The sequence below is a fragment of the Stenella coeruleoalba genome (genome assembly GCF_951394435.1).
Source record: "Stenella coeruleoalba genome assembly, chromosome: 20".
NCBI lineage: Eukaryota > Metazoa > Chordata > Mammalia > Artiodactyla > Delphinidae > Stenella > Stenella coeruleoalba.
The window spans coordinates 26,633,302-26,655,585 of NC_137166.1; the positions used below are offsets into that span (position 1 = coordinate 26,633,302).

The 22,284-nt window shown below is 38.6% G+C and overlaps 1 protein-coding gene across 6 annotated transcripts in view; it reads left to right on the forward strand.

Annotated features, from left to right (window-relative positions):
* Positions 1–22,284, forward strand: part of CNOT1 (CCR4-NOT transcription complex subunit 1) — a 100,472-nt gene that overhangs the window by 30,649 nt on the left and 47,539 nt on the right. For all 6 annotated transcript variants that reach the window (XM_079907378.1, XM_079907377.1, XM_079907376.1 and 3 more), the window contains exons 3-12: positions 11,349–11,456; positions 12,030–12,128; positions 12,485–12,553; positions 12,642–12,696; positions 13,200–13,403; positions 14,335–14,503; positions 16,332–16,458; positions 16,607–16,717; positions 20,536–20,706; positions 21,131–21,258. In XM_079907378.1, the coding sequence (XP_079763504.1) occupies positions 11,349–11,456; positions 12,030–12,128; positions 12,485–12,553; positions 12,642–12,696; positions 13,200–13,403; positions 14,335–14,503; positions 16,332–16,458; positions 16,607–16,717; positions 20,536–20,706; positions 21,131–21,258 (1,241 nt within the window). The remainder of the gene's footprint in view (positions 1–11,348; positions 11,457–12,029; positions 12,129–12,484; positions 12,554–12,641; positions 12,697–13,199; positions 13,404–14,334; positions 14,504–16,331; positions 16,459–16,606; positions 16,718–20,535; positions 20,707–21,130; positions 21,259–22,284) is intronic.

Here is a 22,284-nt window from a genome sequence, read left to right on the forward strand (position 1 = left end):
GAAACATTTTGGAATGCAGGTTATTTATAAGGTTTCAACACCTGTAGGAGAAGGAGGACTGGTTGGAAACAGAATTGGACAGGAGGAGAACTACAGTGGAAATCTTCATCAACTCCATGGGGAATTCTGGGATGGGTATCAGAGTTGTCCCATAGGGGGCCCAAATGGCTAGGCCTTCATATCCCTGTTGTTATTGTGTGAGGGCTCCCTCAGGAGGGCTTGTTCCCTTGGGTAGTATGATTGCAGCTTAGACAGACACTGAAGGAGCTGATTGCTGGGGCACCTGCAACTTTAACTTGAAGTGGGAAATATGGTGGCACTGTCTGAATTTACCCCAGCAAGGCTCTGCGTGATCTGGTCAATTTAATACTATATTTTAATTGGTTTGATCCCAAGACTACTCCCAAGACCTCATGGTGTGGGACTATCCTTTAGTTTATGTCTCTTAAACCTAACATTTAGTAAGTGTTCAAATGCAATTGGAATGAAAGAAGGAATAAATGAGTAAGTAATTAATTTTGAAGGTAAATGTTACAATGCTGGGTTTCAGCCTATGGCTGAGGTTTTCAGTGTTACAGATATTCTTTAGACAAGTGTGTCCTCAGTGCTACCCTTGCAGATAGTCGCCTCTCTTTTACTTTTAGAATGATTAGGAATTTAGAACTGGGATGGGAGCAGGGTTCTAGTTCTTGACTCTGTCTTGATTTCCTTTGGTGATACATAAAGGCTTATTGCACTTCTTAGATGCCTGATATATTTTAGTGCCATACTTTTTGGGGCTTAGACTAATAGGTTGGCTAGGATTGTGTTCCCTTTGTTATTTCTCCTACTGACTAGTAGGAAGAAGGAATGTTTATTTATTAGATGTATGAGTTCCCTAAACATGAACAATGAGCTAGTTAATATTACCATTTTATAGGTGAAAAAACAAGTTTAAAATTTAATTTGCCCCCTCAGTCAGGATTTTATGATGTTCTTTAGAGCAGCGTCCCCAACCTTTTTAGCACCATTGATCAGTTTCCTGGAAAAAATGGGCGGGGATGTGGGAGGGAGATGGTGATGGTTCAGGCTTGTAATGCGAGCGATGGGGAGTGCAGATGAAGCTTTGCTCCTTGCCCACTGCTCACCACCGCTCACCTCCCGCTGTGCGGCTGCTTGTTTGAGGCCCAGGGCTTGGGGACCCCTGCTTTAGAGAGTAACTCCTATAGTTGTTCTTTTCTTTAAAAATATTTGTTGTCATTATTACAGAAATTATGTAAGTAAAATATAGAAAAAAATAAAATCAACTCTGGTTTTTCTACTCAGCTTTTTAACACTTCTGGGTATTTTTTTGTCTTTGCATTAAAAGTAGCTTATAGGGCTTCCCTGGTGGCGCGGTGGTTGAGAGTCCGCCTGCCGATGCAGGGGACACAGGTTCGTGCCCCGGTCTGGGAAGATCCCACATGCCGCGGAGCGGGTGGGCCCATGAGTCGTGGCCGCTGAGCCTGCGCGTCGTCCGGAGCCTGTGCTCCGCAATGGGAGAGGCCACAACAGTGAGAGGCCCGTGTACCGAAAAAAAAAAAAAAAAGTAGCTTATAAAAATATTTTATACTGTTCTTTAAATGATAGTCTCTGTAAATATAATGTTAAAACATTTTATTAAAATTTCAAATTTATTTCATATGTAAAAGTTAAAAATTAAAATTTATTAAATAAGTAAAATTTATATTAAAATTAAGTAAGTAAAATTTATTTATGCTACTCACACGAGTAGTATAATATAGCCCCCATGAATCTATCATCTACCTTCATTTGAAGTCATGACCAATCTTGTTTCATCTAACCCATTGTCCTCGGTTGTTTTAAAGCAGATCCCAGTTATAATTTCATCTATTTATATAAACCTAACCTCAATACTGTTATCACATCTTTTTTTTTTAAATTTATTTATTTACTTTTGGCTGTGTTGGGTCTTCATTTCTGTGCGAGGGCTTTCCCTAGTTGTGGCAAGCGGGGGGCCACTCTTCATCGCGGTGCGCGGGCCTCTCCTGCCGCGGAGCACAGGCTCCAGACGCGCAGGCTCAGCAGTCGTGGCTCACAGGCCCAGCCGCTCCGCGGCATGTGGGATCCTCCCAGACCAGGGCTTGAACCCGTGTCCCCTGCATTAGCAGGCAGACTCTCAACCACTGCGCTGCCAGGGAAGCCCTGTCACATCTTTTTGTAAAAAAAGCACAGTAATTCTTTTAAAAAAAATTGTATTGAAGTATATTTGATTTACAATGTGTTTCTGGTGTACAGCAGAGTGATTCAGTTATACATATGTATATTTTTCATATTCTTTTCCATTATGGTTTATTACAGGACACTGAATATAGTTCCCTGTACTATATAGGAGGATGTTGCTGTTTATCCATTCTGTATAATAGTTTGCACCTGCTAATCCCAAACTCCCAATCCTCCCCCACACCCCATCCCCCAGCAAAATAATTCTTAAACATCAAATATCTAGTTAACATTCACATTTCCTCAGTTTGCTTCATAAAAAAAATTTTAAAGTTAACTTGAGTTAGAACCACCCCCCCACCCCTTTCCCCAGTCTGTTTGTTGCATTGGCCCTTACTAAATCTCTTTTAAAATCTGGGTTTTCTCTCCTTCTATTTTTCTTGCAGTTATTTTGTTAAAGAAATCAGGTTGTCCTGTAGTTACCCACAGTCTGAATATTGCTGATTACATTCCCAGCATGGTATTTTACATGTTCTTCTGACTGTTGTATTTCCTGTAAATTGGTAATTAAATTTGGGAGCTTAATCAGATTAAGGTTTTTTCTCCCTTAGGACAGTTTTACAGGTGGTGGTGTATACTTTTATTAGGAGGTTCATAATGTCTAGTCATCTCTATTTTTGTTATTTTTAGCAGGCTTTGTTCATTGCCTGGATTCATTGATTTGTTAGGGATTGGAAAGTGGTGACATTCTAGTTGTTAGACGTTTTTTATTAGTTGAAATAGTTCTGTAAAGGGAAACTTGCCCTTACCAACTGTAACTATCTGGTTGCCCGAAGTACAGTTTATATAGGAAGGGCTTGATTCTCTCTCTCTATTTGCCGGTTTTCAAAATGACTTGTTTCCTAGCATCCTCCAAATATGACCAATAAATGAGTTTTTTAATATTAGGAACTCATGTATTTTTAACATATTTGATGTGTTTGAATTCACTGAAAGTATTATTGATATTCATGCATTATCCTCTTTGGCCAGTGTAAACTTATTCATGTTGGCTTCTGAGTCCTTTTGACTGTATTCTTATTTGTTGTCTTTGTTGTGATTCCAGAAACTTGGAAAGTGAAATATTCCAGACTCGTATGTTTCTTGCTTCAGACCTGGAAAATTAGCAATTTCTCTAAGAGGTCTTGGTTTTATTTTACTGGGAAACGGTATTTAGAGATTACGGACTCTTGTGTAAATAAATGATTAAGACCATTTAGGTGATACAAACAAACTTTATTTAACATTTCATGAAATGGACAGTCTTACTTCAGAGAACTGCAAAATGGGCAGAAGACAAGAACCTTTTATAGGGTAAAGAATAAAGAACAGAGACTTTGCTGGTGGTCCAGTAGTTAAAACTCCATGCTCCCAACGCAAGGGGCACGGGTTTGAGCCCTGGTCAGGAAACTAAGATTCCACATGCTGCCTGGCACGGCCAAAAAAAAAAAGAATAAAGAAAAGACAAATAGAAAATATATGATTGGCTGGGACCACATAGTCAACCTTGTTAGGGGTTAGATAGCGGTTAGAGCACCCAGAATCAGCTTGGTGTTTGGGAATTGGCTGACTGAATATACTGTGTTTCTGGTCAAGCGAAACATTTACGGGGGCTCCAGAGTTATCTAAGTTTTGGTTTGCTGATGTTACACCAAGGGCAGGAACACTCCATTTTGGGCCTAGAAAGTTATTTCAACACTTATATTGTTTACTGCTACTCAGTTGGCCATTATTAGGCCTTTCAGTGGACAAAGCTAAGGAGAAAATACACCATGATTTCATACTAATACTTCCAGTTTAATTTTAGGACCAAGGAATTTTTATTTCAATTCATTACCTAAAATCTGTCTCTCCTTACTTCCAGTGCAGAAAATTCCTGTTTTCAGTAATGAAAAGTCATTTGTTTTATTCCACACTCCACAGTCAAGAGTCTCAGATTATCTGTGACTCTACTTAACAGCACTGTGATTATAGAAAGTAGTTTACCATTTTTTGGTGGGGTTGGTGGGGGAGCTTTTAAGGTATATCTCACTAGAGATGTAAAATCAAGTTACTGTTTTAAAGTCATTTAAAATGGTTCTTCTTGGAATAGTTATGCCACACCACCAACTGGATATGGAGTTTGGGTTCATTGTTTTCATATTATTTTCAATATTTACAAAGTACTTTTAATAGTAATCTAATTTTGCTTGATACCATGTAAAACGTTTATTTCCCAAGTCAAATCTATAAAATGACTTTTATTAAAAGAGTAGTTTATGCAATGAGGTATCACCTCACACCAGTCAGAATGGCCATTATTAAAAATAAGTCTACAAATACTAAATGCTGGAGAGGGTGTGGAGAAAAAGGAACCCTCCTACACTGCTGGTGGGAATGTAAATTGGTGCAGCCACTATGGAGAACACTATGGAGCTTACTTGAAAAGCTAAAAACAGAGTTACCATATGATCCTGCAATCCCACTCCAGGGCATATATTGGCAGAAAACTCTTAATTAGAAAAGATACATGCACGCCCAGTGTTCATAGCAGCACTATTACAATACCCAAGACATGGAAGCAACCTAAATGTCCATTGAGAGATGAATGAATAAAGAAGATGTGTGTGTGTGTGTGTGTGTGTGTGTGTGTGTGTACACACACAGTGGAATATTAGCCATAAAAAAGAATGAAAGAATGAAAAAATGACATTTGCAGGAACATGGATGGACTTAGAGATATATTAATAAGAGAAAGACAAATATATGAAATCACTTATTTGTGGAATCTACAAAAATGATACAAATGAACTAATTTACGAAACAGAAAGAGACTCACAGAGATCGAAAACAAACTCACGGTTACCAAAGGGGATAGTGGAGGGAAGGGGGAGATAAATTAGGAGTTCGAGATTAATAAATACACCCTACTATTATATAAAATAGGTAAATAACAAAGACCTGTATAGCACAGGGAACTATACTCAATATCTTATAATAACCTATAATAAAAAAGAATCTGAAAAAGATAAACATATGTAACTGAATCACTTTGCTGTACACTTGAAACTAACACAACATTGTAAATTAACTATACTTCAGTTTAAAAAAAATTTTTTAAAGAATTGCTTAGTCTTGTTAAAAATGTATTATATATTGAAATGGATTGAGTACTTGCAGCCTGTTCTTTTACTGCAGTTTTTATATTCCTGAAAATATCTTTTATTTTCATACATTTTTTTTGACCATACATCATTGTCAGAAGATTTGTTTCATTTGGAACTCAGGTGCCGTTACCTGAGTTCTTTCATGCTTGAGAATATCTTTCTTGTTTTTATTGGAAGTCCAGTTATCAGTAGATATATATATTCCCCCTAGTTTTGCAAATACTGTTCCCCATTATTCTTTCAACAGCATCCGTTACCAAAAGCTGCCTATCTTCCCTTGTCTCTCTCCTCCCTCATGCATTTTAGGTGACTAACTTTTCCTGCCAGCATCTATTCCTAACCTCAATATCCCTATGAATTTCCTTTTTTTAAAAAAAAATTATTTATTTGGCTGTGTTGGGTCTTTGTTGCTGCGCACGGGCTTTATCTAGTTGTGGAGAGTGGGGGCTACTTTTCATTACGGTGCACAGGCTTTTCATTGCGGTGGCTTCTCTTGTTGTGGAGCACGGGCTCTAGGCGCGCGAGCTTCAGTAGTTGTGGCGCATGGGCTTAGTTGCTCCGTGGCATGTGCGATCTTCCTGGACCAGGGCTCGAACCTGTGTCCCCTGCATTGGCAGGCGGATTCTTAACCACTGCGCCACCAGGGAAGTCCCTGAATTTCCTTTTCATTAGAGTTTATTAACTTCGAGTGTATGCTGTAGTATTGATTATTCTGCATCAGCCTTTCTTGTGCTATGGTATACCTTTCATTCTTCCAACTCAAATGTTTATTTCAGGGATATTTTTGTTGTTTTCTTTGAATGTTTTTCTTTTCATTTCTTGTGGATTGAGATATTATATATTGATTATTAAGTTATCTTTTCTGTAAGAGTTTTGCTTTCTTAAGTGCCAAAAGTTTGCTTTCATTTCCTTCTGTTATGTTGTACTTGAACCTAATGTTTTGTTTTACCTTTTTGAGGACTTTCCTTTTAAAAAACAAAAACAGCTCCTATAATCTCTTCAAGGATATGGAATACTATTTGTCTGAACTCTTCTGTTTGTTTGTGTAAGTCTTTTGTTTCTTTTAAATTAAAAAAATTTTTTTTCTGGGTGGGGGGTAAGTCTTTTGAAAGTATGTTCTTCACCTGTCTTGTTTGTTTCTTTGCTCTGTTTTACAGTTTCTTCAAATAGGTTCCAGGCTGAGTCTTTGAATTTTTGCTTGTCTTTGAATCAACACATTATTTACTCACATATAAACCATCTTGGGGATGCTTGAGGGTGGGGAAGTGTGTTGGGGTAGTCTGCCATGTTCTGTATCCAGGTTTGGTAATGGTTACCTCTTCTTCTTTGTTATTCTGCTTCTCCAGGATTCTCCTTTAACTCGATGGTTTGCTTACAGACATTAAAAGTAGCATCTTGAGCTTGGTTCCCTCAGCTCTGTCTCCTTTGCCATTTTCTAATTTCCATATATAGATCTGGGTCTCTAAATGGACAGTCTTCTTTCATGGCTCATCTGTGCTCCAGATTCATCACTTGAACAAAGGATAACTATGTGTGTTTTGGGACATTCATCAGTCCTAAACATTTTTATTTCTGGATTTATCAGTCCCAAATAGAAAGCTGCATTTAGCCCGTCATTTGAGGTACTGAGAATAAGCTATCTGACATATCTCTCTGGACCACTTCTTATGTGAATGTTTTGTTGAAAATGGATTTTTGTTTTTTCATATGAGAGGCTAGAAGAAAAATAATATATGAGAGGCTAGAATAGGAAAAAAGGGCTCTTAGTTCCACCATCTTTTACTTAGGAGTTTGACAGTTCTGTGCCTTTTGTGTTAAAAGTAACCCTTTATGTTTACTGCAAAAAATTTTCATGGTCTTTTCAGTATGTTAAACTGTTTTGAATAGGTACACTATTTTTTATAAAGTAACCCAAAGCATTCATACAGATAATACAGTAAAAACCTGGAATGCCTTTTTTTTTTTTTTTTTTTTTTTGCTGTACGCGGGCCTCTCACTGTTGTGGCCTCTCCCGTTGCGGAGCTCCGGACGCACAGGCTCAGCAGCCATGGCTCATGGGCCCAGCCGCTCCGTGGCATGTGGGATCTTCCCGGACCAGGGCACGAACCCGTGTCCCCTGCATCGGCAGGCGGACTCTCAACCACTGCGCCAACAGGGAAGCCCTGGAATGACTATTTTTAATGGTTAGAATATGTATAACAAGTTTAAGAAATATGAAGATCCTACGTTATTTGTGTGGTGGAGTATATGTATGTTTACGTACAATCCAATTATTCCAATTCCTATAATCATTGTAATGTAGTGAGTTACTGTCTTCAATTTAAATTTTAAAAATCTGGTACTTTGTAATTATATAGAATCTTGGGCCTCTGAGGTCATCTGTTAGGCTAGATTTAGTAGTTTTCTTTATATAAATCTTGTTTTTATGTGAAAATCTCTATAGATGTGGTTTGTTTTCTCCTGTTTGTTCGGAGTTTTTTTGGCTGCACCAGGATCTTAGTTCCCCAACCAGGGATTGAACCCGTGCCGCCTGAACTGGAAGCCAAGTCTTAACTACTGCACCACCAGGGAAGTCCCAATGTGGGTTTTTTTCTAAGCTGTTTTTAGGAGCTGGGGTTGATTACAATTCCTCAGATAATTGCTGCTTTATCAGTATTCTACCCAAAGAATGACTTTTAAAGTATTAATAGAGGTAGGGATTTTTGATGTTTCTGACTGTGGAAGTTAGTTGACTACTTCATTTACTCATTACCATTTGTGGACAACCTTATTAGGAGTATCTTTATAACAAGCTAAAATAAACTGTTTGGGGCTCTTTTTGTGAGGATTTAATATTCAAGTACCCTTCACATAATTAAGTCTTTATTCTTCCCTTATGTGTGCTCTCTAGGCCAAATAGTGCCCCATTTCCCCAACCATTCTGCATGATTTTCTGAATCTCTACCATCCATCGTGGATGCACTATTTTTTAGTGTTCCTCTTAATATGTGACTCTTAGATGAGAATATGTTACTCTAGCCACAAATCAGATTTTTACAAAAGTATTGTAGAATGAATGCCTTTGATAAAGTTACTTTATTTTTAATAGCCAAAGATTTTGCTATCAAATTGTAAGGTGTAGTTAACTTCACTAAAAGGTTGTTGATTTTGCTAGTCTCCCCTGCCCAGTGGGTGTAATGGTTTGAACCTAAGGGAAAATGTGTAAGGCTTAATCTTATGGGATCAATGAAATCTTATTTCAGCATCTTTGCAACCCAAGATCATGTTTTTAAAATACCACTTTAGTTTTAAAAGAAAACAGTTGCTCCTAGAGAAGGGTAGCATGGTATCACAGGAGGAATATTTCATTCACTTAGCAGCCATAAAACACACTTTCTGATTCTACCACTTATCCAGCAAATTATATGACATTTGTCTTTAGTCTTTGCAATCTTGATTAAAAAAAGAAAACAAAACAAACCTTGTCTGTAATAACATGGTGTATTATATGTATTATATGTATATACTTCTTAGGGTTGTTGTGAAGATTGAGTTGTTGTAAAAGCAATTTTAAAATTATAAATTGTTACAGAAATAAATGCTAAGGATAAGGGATATTCATTAAATTCGGTGATCCTAATTAAAACAAAAATTTCTGGGGTTTCAGTGGCCATTGACAGTCTCTTGGAATGTCTTTCCTTTGTTTTTTGTTTTTTTTTTTTGTGGTACGTGGGCCTCTCACTGCTGTGGCCTCTCCCGTTGCGGAGCGCAGTCTCAGCGGCCATGGCTCGGGCCCAGCCGCTCTGTGGCATGTGGGATCTTCCCGGACCGGGGCACGAACTCGTGTCCCCTGCATTGGCAGGCGGACTCTCAAACACTGCGCCACCAGGAAAGCCCTGTCTTTCCATCTTTCAGGTTGGTGTAAGAGTACCAGTTAAGGGCTTCCCTGGTGGCGCAGTGGTTGAGAATCTGCCTGCTAATGCAGGGGACACGGGTTCGAGCCCTGGTCTGGGAGGATCCCACATGCTGCAGAGCAACTAGGCCCGTGAGCCACAACTACTGAGCTTGCACGTCTGGAGCCTGTGCTCCGCAGAAAGAGAGGCTGCGATAGTGAGAGGCCCGTGCACCGTGATGACGAGTGGCCCCCGCTTGCCACAACTAGAGAAAGCCCTCGCACAGAAACGAAGACCCAACACAGCAAAAATAAATTAATTAATTAATAAACTCCTACCCCCAACATCTTCTTTAAAAAAAAAAAAGTACCAATTAAGTCAGTATGCTGATTAACCATGATCTGGTTCCCTGACTCCTGCTGGCCTTTTTTCTGTTACTAAAATCCTTTATGTATTGTTTACCTTCTGTCTCAAATGCTCTTCCTTCATTGTATCTTTGGTTGTCGCCTAAATATTTTAAGTCTCAGTTTACATGTTACATCTTTAGGGATGGCCTCTCTGAGGTATACCCCCCCCACCATCCTGTCAATATCATATAACCCTGTTTTCTTCATGAGTTAATATTATCAGAAATTGTTTGCCTGTACTTTTCTACTTCATGAGAGCTGTGGAACACATTGGTCTCCTCTGCTGTTATATTTGCTATACTTTGAATGGTATCTAGCATGTACTCAACAAATGTTTGTTAAGCCAGTTATTCTTGTTCTTTCAAGGGAGAGGTCTGGTTGGTTGGAGCATAGGTAATTCTTCTTAATTAATTTGAATTGGCTCTTTAAGATAATGTCTTCAGGGTTCCAGGGGATAGGAAAAAATAACCTATGATTATATAGATTTTAACTTTAAGATGTCTGAGGCAGTGTAAAGCTTGGTCTTACTTAACTCTCACATGTTCTGGATGGGGAAAACTGAAACTGAAATAAGTTAACTTAGCTGGCTGTGACATAATTATGATACAGTAGAAAGAGTATAGACTTTGGAGTTGGACTATGAATACCAGACTCCTAACTCATAGACTATTGGATTTTAGGCTCATGGAGTTTGTTTGAAGTGTCCACTTTCTCATCTATAAAATGGGAGTAATTTTTGGCAGAGTTGTTAAAGATTAAACCAAGGAAGCCCAGTCACATTTTTAGGCCAAAGTAGGTAGTTAAATATTTACTATTATAAAATTTTAATGTGGCATTTAATAAGCAAATGATTACTCTGCACATACATTGTGCTAAATAAGCTCTTTTCCTGACCTAAATGTGAAGTGAACACAACTACATAAATTCCCTTTTCTCATGCAACTTACAGTCGAGTGAGACATAGACAATAAACAGAAATTATCGGGTGGTGCTAAGTACTGTGGAGAAAAGTAAAGCAGGATGAGCGGTGATGGTGGGGCAGTTCATGTTGCTATTTTAGGGATGGTAGTTAGGAAACCTCTGACTGATGAGGTGGCTTTAGAGCAGAAACCTAAAGGAAGTGAGAGAACAAACCGCATGTAGATATCTAGAGTTTTCTAGTTAGAGGGAATAGCAAGTACAAACATTGGTAAATTTGAGGAACAGCAAGAAGCTCAGGGCCAGTACTGATATCAGACCAGTTCCTTTAGGGCCTTGCCCTATAGGCTATTACAGAGAGTCACAGTTATGTTAGATTTCAGGTTATACTTTTTAGGGGTTAAAAACAACAATGGATAGAAAAGTGATGCTCTCATGAGTCCAGTTATAAAATTGTCGCCTTACAACTTAAACATGTCATTTGTGCTGTTGTTTGGTGTTCTTGGTGTAGAGGTTGGTCAGAGCACACTGTTACATGGGGCTAATTACTGGTAGTTTTTCTTCTTCTCTCTTTCCTGCTAATGCCTGTAGGAAACACTTAAAAAATATTTAATTATAAAATGTTGGCACCTCCATCTCAATAATTCCTAGAACTCTTGTTCCAAAATGAACAATTAATGTAATTTGGGATGTTGTCCTAGAGATGAATTTTTTTTAAAAAAGAAAAGTCACTCTTAGCAAACTCATATTTTTGGTCTTTTTAGATTGTGAATCGGCACGGTCCTGAGGCAGACAGGCATTTATTACGCTGCCTATTTTCGCATGTGGATTTCAGTGGCGATGGTAAAAGCAGTGGCAAAGATTTTCATCAGGTATTTGGGGCTTACATAGTGTATATATTCACTTAGATCTAATTGTTCCATGAATTGCATTTTGGGCATAGCTGTGTAGCAAACACATAAAGGATCCAAAAATAATCTTAGCTGAATGGCTAAAAGGCAGTGGGACTTTTCCTTTTCTTGTCCTTCTCTTCTCCTGCCTGACTGCAGACCATTACAGCTACTTAGTTCAGGTTTAGAGAGCTGGGAATCAGACCTGCCTGAAGGAAGCAGGACTGTGGGGAAGTCCAGCTTGACAAGTAAGTAAGGCAGAGAGAGGATCTCTTCACCTAGTTTGAGTTTCTATGGTTTGATTCTCATTCTGGGAACAGTTTGTCATGATATTACTCCTTATAGTTATCTTGTCAGTGGACTTTCTTCTGTAGAGGTTTTGGTTTAACACCTGTTGCTAATAGACTTTGGTAGTTTCAATAGGATTTTTAAAGAGCTGATGTAGAAACAGTGTACAGTATCAGATTACCCTTTAATGTTCTGAGCAATGCTGCTTCTATTTGTGCAAGAAGATGACTGTTAGTGCTAATGAAAATTCATTTGTTATTTTTAAAGACTCAGTTTCTGATTCAGGAGTGTGCGTCACTGATTACGAAGCCAAATTTTATCTCCACGCTGTCCTATGCCATTGATAATCCATTGCACTATCAGAAGGTTGGTATTCCTTTTATCTTTAGTGGTCCTAAGAATGTGATCTTTTATTAGGTTTTCTAAAAAGGCCTTAATCCTTGGCTTCATAATATCATATTGTAAATAAAAATTTCAGATACTTTCTTTGGAGTTTTTGTAGCTTTCTAACAAAGTCAAGGTGGTTTGATAATAATTAGAATCTTAATAAAACCAGATCATGTGAAGGCTTAAGCTTGTCAGAACACAGTTCCACAGCTGTTGGTAGCAGCACTACAGAATTGTCACTCCTATGTAGCACCATAATTGGGTAAACAGATGCTTTTATAAACTTTTTGAAAATTGTATGTTCTTATTTTAAAATAAAGTTTGGTTTGTTTCAGAGTTTAAAGCCTGCACCCCACTTATTTGCCCAGCTGAGTAAAGTTCTCAAGTTAAGCAAAGTACAAGAGGTAAGTGATTTAAGAAAAGAGATGTAGGCAAAATTAGAAATAAAACAACTATTTGACTCTTTGGTCAATCTAACCCTTCTTGTTTCAGGTAATTTTTGGCCTTGCCCTCTTGAATTCTTCCAGCTCAGATCTCAGAGGTTTTGGTAAGTTTCCTTTTCCCTAAAGATCCTATAGTGAAGTTAGAGTCTTTAAAACCCGTGGGCTTCTGAGTCTTGAGCCTCCATAGTTTAGAGAGTAAGATTATTTTCTTTTGGTCTCTTTTATATATGTATGTATATGTACGTATGGTAAAAACATAAAATTTACCTTCGTAACCATTTTCAAGTGTATAATTCAGTAGTGTTAACTATATTCACATTGTTGTATAATGGATGTCTGGAACTTCTTTGTCTTGCAAAACTGAAACTCTGTACCCATCCAAAAATTCTCCATTCCCTCTCCTCCTCCTGCCCCTGCCCCCCACCGCCAAGTCCCTGGTAACTGGTCTTTTATTTTTATGCCTACCAGCTAGAGCTGTAAAAACATTAGAGTGTGAAGGGTGAGTTGGTGAATGAGAATGATGATCACCTGCATTTTGATGATATGTGACTTCTTACCCATCGTGGTGCAAAAATAACTTGTGGTTTTTTATTTATCTCATTTCTAGCTGCCCAGTTTATCAAACAGAAGCTTCCAGATCTTCTGCGTTCTTACATTGACGCAGACGTCAGTGGAAATCAAGAAGGTGGCTTCCAGGATATAGCAATAGAAGTCCTACACCTCCTCCTCTCCCATCTCCTCTTTGGGCAGAAGGGAGCCTTTGGAGTTGGACAGGAACAGATAGACGCTTTTCTTAAGACGCTGCGCAGAGGTAAAAAGGAGTGTCTGTAGCCTACAAAAGATGATTTCTTTGGATGAACACACATTACAAAGGATTGTAGAATACAAATGAAGGCAGTGATTTACTTTTCTGTTAACTTCGTAATCTTTCAAGGAAGAGAGTATTTTATAATTTAAAATATGAAAATGATAAAAGCCTCATTATAGACAAGGTATAAAATGAAGAGCACTTACCAGCAATATTGTTATCTAAGTACAATCTCATTTCAGACTTGGTATATTTCCACGTGGTCAGATTTTTCCCTTTTAGGGAGACAGAGACTACAGTATTTGTGACATGCTCTCTTTAGTTTAAAATGTCAATCACTATCATATATCCACTTTACCTCTTGGCTGTTGGCATTGTTATGCTAAGATAACTCCTGGTTCTGTTGTTGCCATCCTCCTTCCTCTGATCCTTTTTTTAGAGATAGTGTTTAAAACAAATCTTTTATAGTGGACTAACCACTAACCAGTTTCACTCTTATTATTGTTTACTTCTTAACATTGATATAGTTTAATTTAAACTTCATTAACTTTCTCAGTAATAGGACGTTTTCCACTTGTCAGTGAAATAGAGAGAGACTGATGTACCAATTATTTCTGATGTGTTCCTTGCATGGGAATTGATAGCCCTTTTGTGAAATTTTAAAGTAATATTTAGGGTGCAATAGATAATGGGATCCTAATAAAAAAATTAAAAATATACTTATGACCATTTTTTGTGACATAAGAACATTCAAATTTTAGAATTGGGGTTGAAGTCATAAATTGGGCTAGGCTAGCTGGATTGGAAAAACTGAATAACGTTGGTTTGAATATGGACTTGTGAAAACTCAGGTTTGAGAGGCTTTTGAAGAGTAAAAGAGGATAGTTTGTTATTAATCAATATAGCAGTTATAATTATCTTTTTCCTTCTTCAGATTTTCCCCAGGAACGCTGTCCCGTGGTGCTTGCACCACTTTTATACCCTGAAAAACGGGACATCCTAATGGACAGAATCCTGCCTGATTCTGGAGGGGTAGCTAAAACCATGATGGAGAGCTCTTTGGCTGACTTCATGCAAGAAGTGGGCTATGGCTTTTGTGCAAGGTTGGTAGTCAGACATTTTAAACTTCTGATTACTCTTGTGAAAAGCACAATGTAATTCTTTAAAGCAAGTTCCTAAAGATTCCTTAATGTATTATCTTTGCCTCAAGAATTTTGCTTCTAAATTTAATCTTCCACATATTAGTTTTGGTGGCAGCTATAAATGTTCTCATGGCTAAATTTCCATCTCTCCATCCTCCCTAGTTTCTCAAATTTAAGGATCAGAGGTTCCTAGCCTAGTCGCCATGGTAGGCAGTTTTAGCTTTTGAGAGGGAGGGCATTGAGGCAAGTGTTCATGGAACTTGCATCATTTCCCATCCATCATGTCTAATATGCTCTTCCCTGCCCGCACCCTCAATTTCCTTGCTGTACCTTGATTTCTACAGTCTTCCTTTTCTGCCTTTTTCATACCCTGCCTCTCACTTATTTTCCTCACCTGCCAGGGGCATAAAAGGAAATTGTTTCACCCTAATGGTAGCACATAGGACTGTGATATAGTGGATTGTTAATATTTTTCTGAGAATATGTTATTAAGGGCATTAATGTGCTTTGCTTTGACTTTAAGTGTAACATTTAATGTTTTTAAAACTCATACAAACCACATTTCCGCTTATGTTTGAAAGTGTATTTCTTGTGTGTGTATAAATGTGCCTGGCATAAAACTTTTGTTGATGCAAAGTGAAAAAGTTAAAATACATTTTCAGGACTTTGTACATATCAGAATAACTCTTGAGTTATCAGTATTTTAAAGAATAACTTGATTTATACCGAATATTGACATAATTTTATGTCTCTTTGTAGATACTACTGTTAACTCATATTTCCTTCTTCCATCGGTATTTTAAACGTTTTCTATTTCCTTAAGTAGGTGGATTTTACACTCCTAGCTATGTGAAAGTAACAAGAAATGAAGCTTATTACTCTCTATGTTAGTAAAACTCTAGCGACTTCACTCGTTTTATATGAGTGTTTTATATGAGTGTTTCTTAACCTTGGTATTGAGGGTACCATTTTTTTTTTTAACATCTTTATTGGGGTATAATTGCTTTACAATGGTGTGTTAGTTTCTGCTTTATAACAAAGTGAATCAGTCATACATAAACTTATGTTCCCATATATCTTCCCTCTTGCGTCTCCCTCCCTCCCACCCTCCCTATCCCACCCCTCCAGGCTGTCACAAAGCACCGAGCCAATATCCCTGTGCCATGCGGCTGCTTCCCACTAGCTATCTACCTTACTACGTTTGTTAGTGTGTATATGTCCATGACTCTCTCTCGCCCTGTCACAGCTCACCCTTCCCCCTCCCCATAACCTCAAGTCCGTTCTCTAGGAGGTCTGCGTCTTTATTCCTGCCTTACCTCTAGGTTCTTCATGACATTTTTTTTTTCTTAAATTCCATATATATGTGTTAGCATACGGTATTTGTCTTTTTCTTTCTTACTTACTTCACTCTGTATGACAGACTCTAGGTCTATCCACCTCATTACAAATAGCTCAATTTCGTTTCTTTTTATGGCTGAGTAATATTCCATTGTATATATGTGCCACATCTTCTTTATCCATTCATCCGATGATGGGCACTTAGGTTGTTTCCATCTCCGGGCTATTGTAAATAGAGCTGCAATGAACATTTTGGTACATGACTCTTTTTGAATTTCGGTTTTCTCAGGGTATATGCCCAGTAGTGGGATTGCTGGGTCATATGGTAGTTCTATTTGTAGTTTTTTAAGGAACCTCCATACTGTTCTCCATAGTGGCTGAACCAATTCACATTCCCACCAGCAGTGCAAGAGTGAGGGTACCATTTTTTGAAGTTAAATTTCTGTTTCAGTATTGAAGAATGTCGCAATATAATCATGCAGTTTGGTGTTCGGGAGGTCACAGCTGCCCAGGTTGCAAGGGTTTTGGGAATGATGGCTCGAACTCATTCAGGATTAACAGATGGAATTCCATTACAGGTAGGTGTGGAAATAAACTATTTTACAAAGTGAATTAATGTCCTGCCCTCTTTATTTTATTTATTAAATTACAGTATGATTGTTCTACCAACCAGAGCTGAACACATTGAGTAGTTGGCTTTGTTTAATTCAGATTTTAATTCTACAGAGTATCTCTGCTCCTGGCAGTGGGATCTGGAGTGATGGAAAAGATAAAAGTGATGGAGCACAGGCACACACATGGAATGTAGAAGTCTTGATTGATGTTCTTAAAGAACTGGTGAGTACACATGTAATGTTATATATTTATGATGTTAGTATGATATAGCCCAAAGAAAGAAAATTTTAATGAATAAAATGCCTAGCTGAATGAGAACTGCAGTGTTTTATAATTTCTGACTTCAAAAGTAATGAAGCAGGCTTCCCTGGTGGCGCAGTGGTTGAGAGTCCGCCTACCGATGCAGGGGACACGGGTTCGTGCCCCGGTCCGGGAAGATCCCACATGCCGCGGAGCGGCTGGGCCTGTGAGCCATGGCCACTGAGCCTGCGCGTCCGGAGCCTGTGCTCCGCAGCGGGAGAGGCCACAACAGTGACAGGCCTGCGTACCGGAAAAAAAAAAAAAAAAAGTAATGAAGGGTCCGAGATAATTATGTACTGGAAATAGTATGCAATCAAACTCTAGCTTTGTTCATAATGAATTGTTGCTATGCAATTCTGAGTAGCACTGCTGAGGTGGTTTGGTAGGTTGTTAGTGTGTGGTTTTTTGGGGAGGATGAATATGTTACAAAGTAATGATTGTATGAGGAATTACTGAGGAGAAAGAAAGTCTTCTGAAATTTTTCTGGAAGGTGCAACAAAAACCCCGCCAACCTTCTTTATGGGATATTATTATAGGGATAAAAAAAGCCATACTTATCTTACTACTTCCACTTCTGAAATATCCACAGACTAAATAATTGGTCCCCAAATAAACAACGTACCTCTCCTAAAATATTGAACTGTTAAAATAAAATATAAAAAAGTGAAACTTCTAGTTATTAAAAGGGAGTGATGAAATTTAGTCAGTGAGAGAACAGTGGAGTCAAGATCAAGATGTAATGTTTTCAGTCTTGTTCATAAAATGTCAAGGAACAAAATGTAACACTAAAGACTACAAATAAATACTTCCCTAACATTCTTGATAAGGTGTCAGGTCATTTGTCTATCCTATTTCTCATTTTTAGTTTCCTACATTTGTAACTTATAAGTAAAATTGAGTAACAGGGAATCATACTGTTCTCTGTGTGACCTTATTACTAACAGCATCAGTGGGTTTTCTTTTTATTTTTCTTAATAGTAGATGGGTTTATGGTGTTCAGACCTACTCTTTAGTAATAGAGGAGGGGAAAAAATAACACGTGATCATGGCAGAAAACTTAGAGAGTGAAAAGGAAGAAAAGCAAAATAAAACCACAGTTTTAGCACTTAAGGATAACCAGTTACTAATTGGTTTGGTTTTTTTCTTTTTTAATTTTTAAAAAAGTAATTAATTTATTTTTGTCTTCGTTGCTTCGCACGGGCTTTCTCTAGTTGCAGCAAGCAGGGGCTACTCTTCCTTGCGGTGCACAGGCTTCGCACTGCTGTGGCTTCTCTTGTTGCAGAGCCCGAACCCTAGGCGTGCGGGCTTCAGTAGTTGTGGCGCATGGGCTTAGTTGCTCTGTGGCATGTGGGATCTTTCCGGACCAGGGCTCAAACCCGTGTCCCCTGCATTGGCAGGCGGACTCTTTTTTTTTTTTGCAGTACGTGGGCCTCTCACTGTTGTGGCCTCTCCCGTTGCGGAACACAGGCTCTGGACGCGCAGGCTCAGTGGCCATGGCTCACGGGCCCAGCCACTCCGCGGCACGCGGGATCTTCCCGGACCGGGGCGCGAACCTGTGTCCCCTGCATCGGCAGGTGGACTGTCAACCACTGCGCCACCAGGGAAGCCCTACTGATTTGTTTTTAACCTGTGGTTGTCTTGCAAATACGAAAACATGCTTTTCCCTCAGTTTCATCTTTGTACTTTATTGCACTATTGAAAAACTCTTTTTTATAAAAATTGCAGACAAGGACAGTTTTCCATGTTATCTGAACCTATGTTTTGATTTCAAAGAGTGCAAAGGCTATAAATTGAACGCCTTCACTGTGGATTTGAATAGTTGAATTAGTAATCTCTTTTCTTCTTCCTTTTTCTCGTATATTTGAGTTTCTGTACAATTTTTTGTAGAAAGGGAACAGAGGACAATTTCAGATACACATTGGGTTAATAATTTTTCTGATTTACTTCCAAGGATGGGAGGAGGAAACCATAGGGGCACGCCTGTGGATTTACCAAACTTAACTCTCTCTAGGATAATGCTGTTTAATAGTATATTTATGGTTTTATTCTGTCACAGCCAGTCCTTGAAACAAATTTTAGAAAGAAAAAAATGTTACCTCTGAATGCCATTGTTGTCTTAGAGTGAATACCCCAACTGACGTTTATTCTTTGTACCATATACAAAGCAAGCATTAAAGTCTTTATGGATTGAAAGGTGTCACCTTAGAGCAAAACTAAACTGGACATAACGCTTTGGTTGGAGATTTAATTATGAAGTGTGCGCAGCCTTTTCTTCTTTCAAGCACAAAATATTCTTCTGTTTTTTCTTTCCCCCTTTTCTTTTTGGCCACGCTGTGCAGCATGCGGGGTTTTAGTTCCCCGACCAGGGATCGAACTTGTGCCCCCGGCATCGGGAGCACAGGGTCTTAACCACTGGACCGCCCGGGAAGTCCCAAGCACAAAATATTCTTATTGCTTGGTGCAGAGTGTTTGGTAAATTATCTTCTCTAAATGTGTTTCCTTTGCTTTGTGTTTCTTTAAGGAATCTCATACGGCTTTTATGAATACCTTTTCATAAAACATTTTTGAATGGAATTTTTAGTCATTTTGACATAAAGAATCTAGACCACTTTTCCTGATGCATACATTGGGATGCTTTTAGGGGAGATCTTTAGTTAATTAAGTTTTTTTTTTAAAATAAATTTATTTATTTATTTTTGGCTGCATTGAGTCTTCATTGCTGCGCACGGGCTTTCTCTAGTTGCGGCGAGCAGGGGCTACTCTTCATTGCGGTGCACGGGCTTCTCATTGCGGTGTCTTCTCTTGTTGTGGAGCACAGGCTCTAGGCGCGGGCTTCAGTAGTTGTGGCACGTGGGCTCAGTAGTTGTGGCTCGTGGGCTCTAGAGCACAGGCTCAGTAGTTGTGGCGCACGGGCTTAGTTGCTCCGCGGCATGTGGGATCCCCGGACCAGGGATCAAACCCCCATGTCCCCTGCATTGGCCGGAGGATTCTTAACCACTGCACCACCTGGGAAGTCCTTGTTAATTAAGATTGATATTTGGGATAATTGATTTATCTTTGCAGCTTTGTTCCAAGGTAGTGGAATCTTACTATAAAGATGAGGCACTAAGTGAAGTGTTATCTGTTTGCCATATTGGGATGGGAGTGTTCGTTGGACTAAAGTAGGGGAAGAGATTTCCCCTTTATGTACTCACGTATTCACGAGTATGTTGTGAACTGAAAGGTAACTTGGAGTAGCTTGCTGGTAGAGCCAGTTTATTTTGAATATTAAGAATTTACCTTTCCAAGTCTCTTTGGAAATGCCAGAAAGATTTAGATGACTTTGAGTCTATAATTAGACCATCTTGATTGAACTTCAGATTTAATATGGCTCTTTGGATAAAGCAATCAAACACTTTTGTTCATTAAACTTTTTTTTGGCTACGTTGGTTCTTCGTTGCTGTGCGTGGGCTTTCTCTAGTTTCAGAGAGTGGGGGCTACTCTTTGTTGCGGTGCGCGGGCTTCTCGTTCACGGTGGCTTCTCTTGTTGCGGAGCACAGGCTCTAGCCGCGCAGGCTTCAGTAGTTGCTGCACGTGGGCTCAGTAATTGTGGTGTATGGGCTTAGTTGCTCCACAGCATGTGGGATCTTCCTGGACCAGAGATCGAACCTGTGTCACCTGCATTGGCAGGCGGGTTCTTAACCACTGCATCACCAGGGAAGTCCCTTTTCATTAAACTTTGAAATGCTTTTCTTTTTTAGAACCCAAGTTTGAATTTCAAGGAAGTAACTTACGAACTGGACCATCCTGGATTTCAAATTCGTGACAGTAAAGGACTTCATAATGTAGTGTATGGCATTCAGAGGGGTCTGGGTATGGAAGTGTTCCCTGTAGACCTCATATACAGACCTTGGAAACATGCAGAAGGCCAGGTAAGTGAATGATGTTTAGCTATAGAAGAGGCAAAGAATCATGGCTTAGATAGTGCCGTCTATCCATTGATTAAAACATTCTTTTAATGTAGAATTTGTTTGGCATTGCTCAGAAAAGCAGAGACTGATAAATTTTGAAGGAACATTATTATAGTTTAGTACCAGTCAGACTCAGCTGAAGTGTAGCAATCAAACTGTTTTCCCAATAGTTTAATGATGTTTGTCTCCAGGGTCACCTCACCATGCACCTTTCATTTGTCTGACTTGTCTGTGGTTTTGAAAGATCGCATAATTAAGATTTTAAAGGGAAATTTCATTCTGATGAATGAGAATTAAGATTGAGATTAGCCTAGTGAAAATGTTTCACATTTTTATAACATTCACACTCATTTATGGTAGTAAGGACTTTTTTCTCTTGTTCCAGCTCTCCTTCATTCAGCATTCCCTTATAAATCCAGAGATCTTCTGTTTTGCCGACTACCCATGTCATACTGTTGCCACTGATATTCTGAAAGCACCACCAGAGGATGACAATCGAGAAATTGCCACATGGTAAACACTCTTCATCTAGCTTTTCTTGAAAGGGTCACTTATACTTTTTTGAATTACAAGATTAATAGTGAGCCAACTACGTAGTTAAAAGGTTTAAACGAAACAGTATTTTTAGTAAGCCTACTTACCCTAAATTTTTATAAAGTAGGGTGTTCGTGGATGAAAATCTATATTTAGTCTCCTTATCACTAGATACATCTTTCCTCTTGTAATGTCTGCCATTGTATAGTTTCTGTAACAATCAAATGTTAGAAGGTTTTTACTTCTCCCTTAATGTTAAATCCCTTTCTTCTCTCTGTAGATTTGCTTGCTTGCTTTCTTTTTAAGTGGCTCAAAATGGCCAGTGGATGAAATCTAAAACTTTAAGCTGAATTATCTATTTCTCTGAGTTTCAATTCAAAATTTCTGCTGGAGAATCTGACTGGCTCAGTTGGTTTCTTCTGGAACTAACTCCTCTCTGGGGATGTGAGATAAAGATGGTAAAAGTACTTCCATCACTGTTATAATAAACCCACAGCTGTGCAGAGTGGGCATGGACTGGATTGGTCCCCAAAGACATCTACTTTATAATGTTTCTTCCATTTTTTCCAACCATACTCCCCTGGGACACATCTTATAAACAAAGGATGGTAAACTTCCTGTAAAGGGCTTTACAAGCCAGATGGTCTCTGTAGCAACTACTTAACTCTTTAATTGCAGCACAATGTAAATATGGGTGTGGCTCTGTTCCAACAAAACAGTATTTACAAAAATAGGCAGTTGGTGAGATTTGGCTTGTGGATGTAGTTTGCTGATCCCTGTTCTGAAAGATTGACCAAAGCAGTGGTTTTTTCTGAAGTGTGTCCTTTCCCCAGGTGCTAGCCAACATTGGATGTACAGGATAGTTTTTTTTTTTTTCTCCTGTTAAGTCTAATGTGTACGGCAGTATGTCTTCATTTTATTTTAACAGATAAAGGCCTCTTTCCATTTTATAAAATTGAAATGTCGTATACATTTAATAATTCCTTAATATAGCTATATATTCAG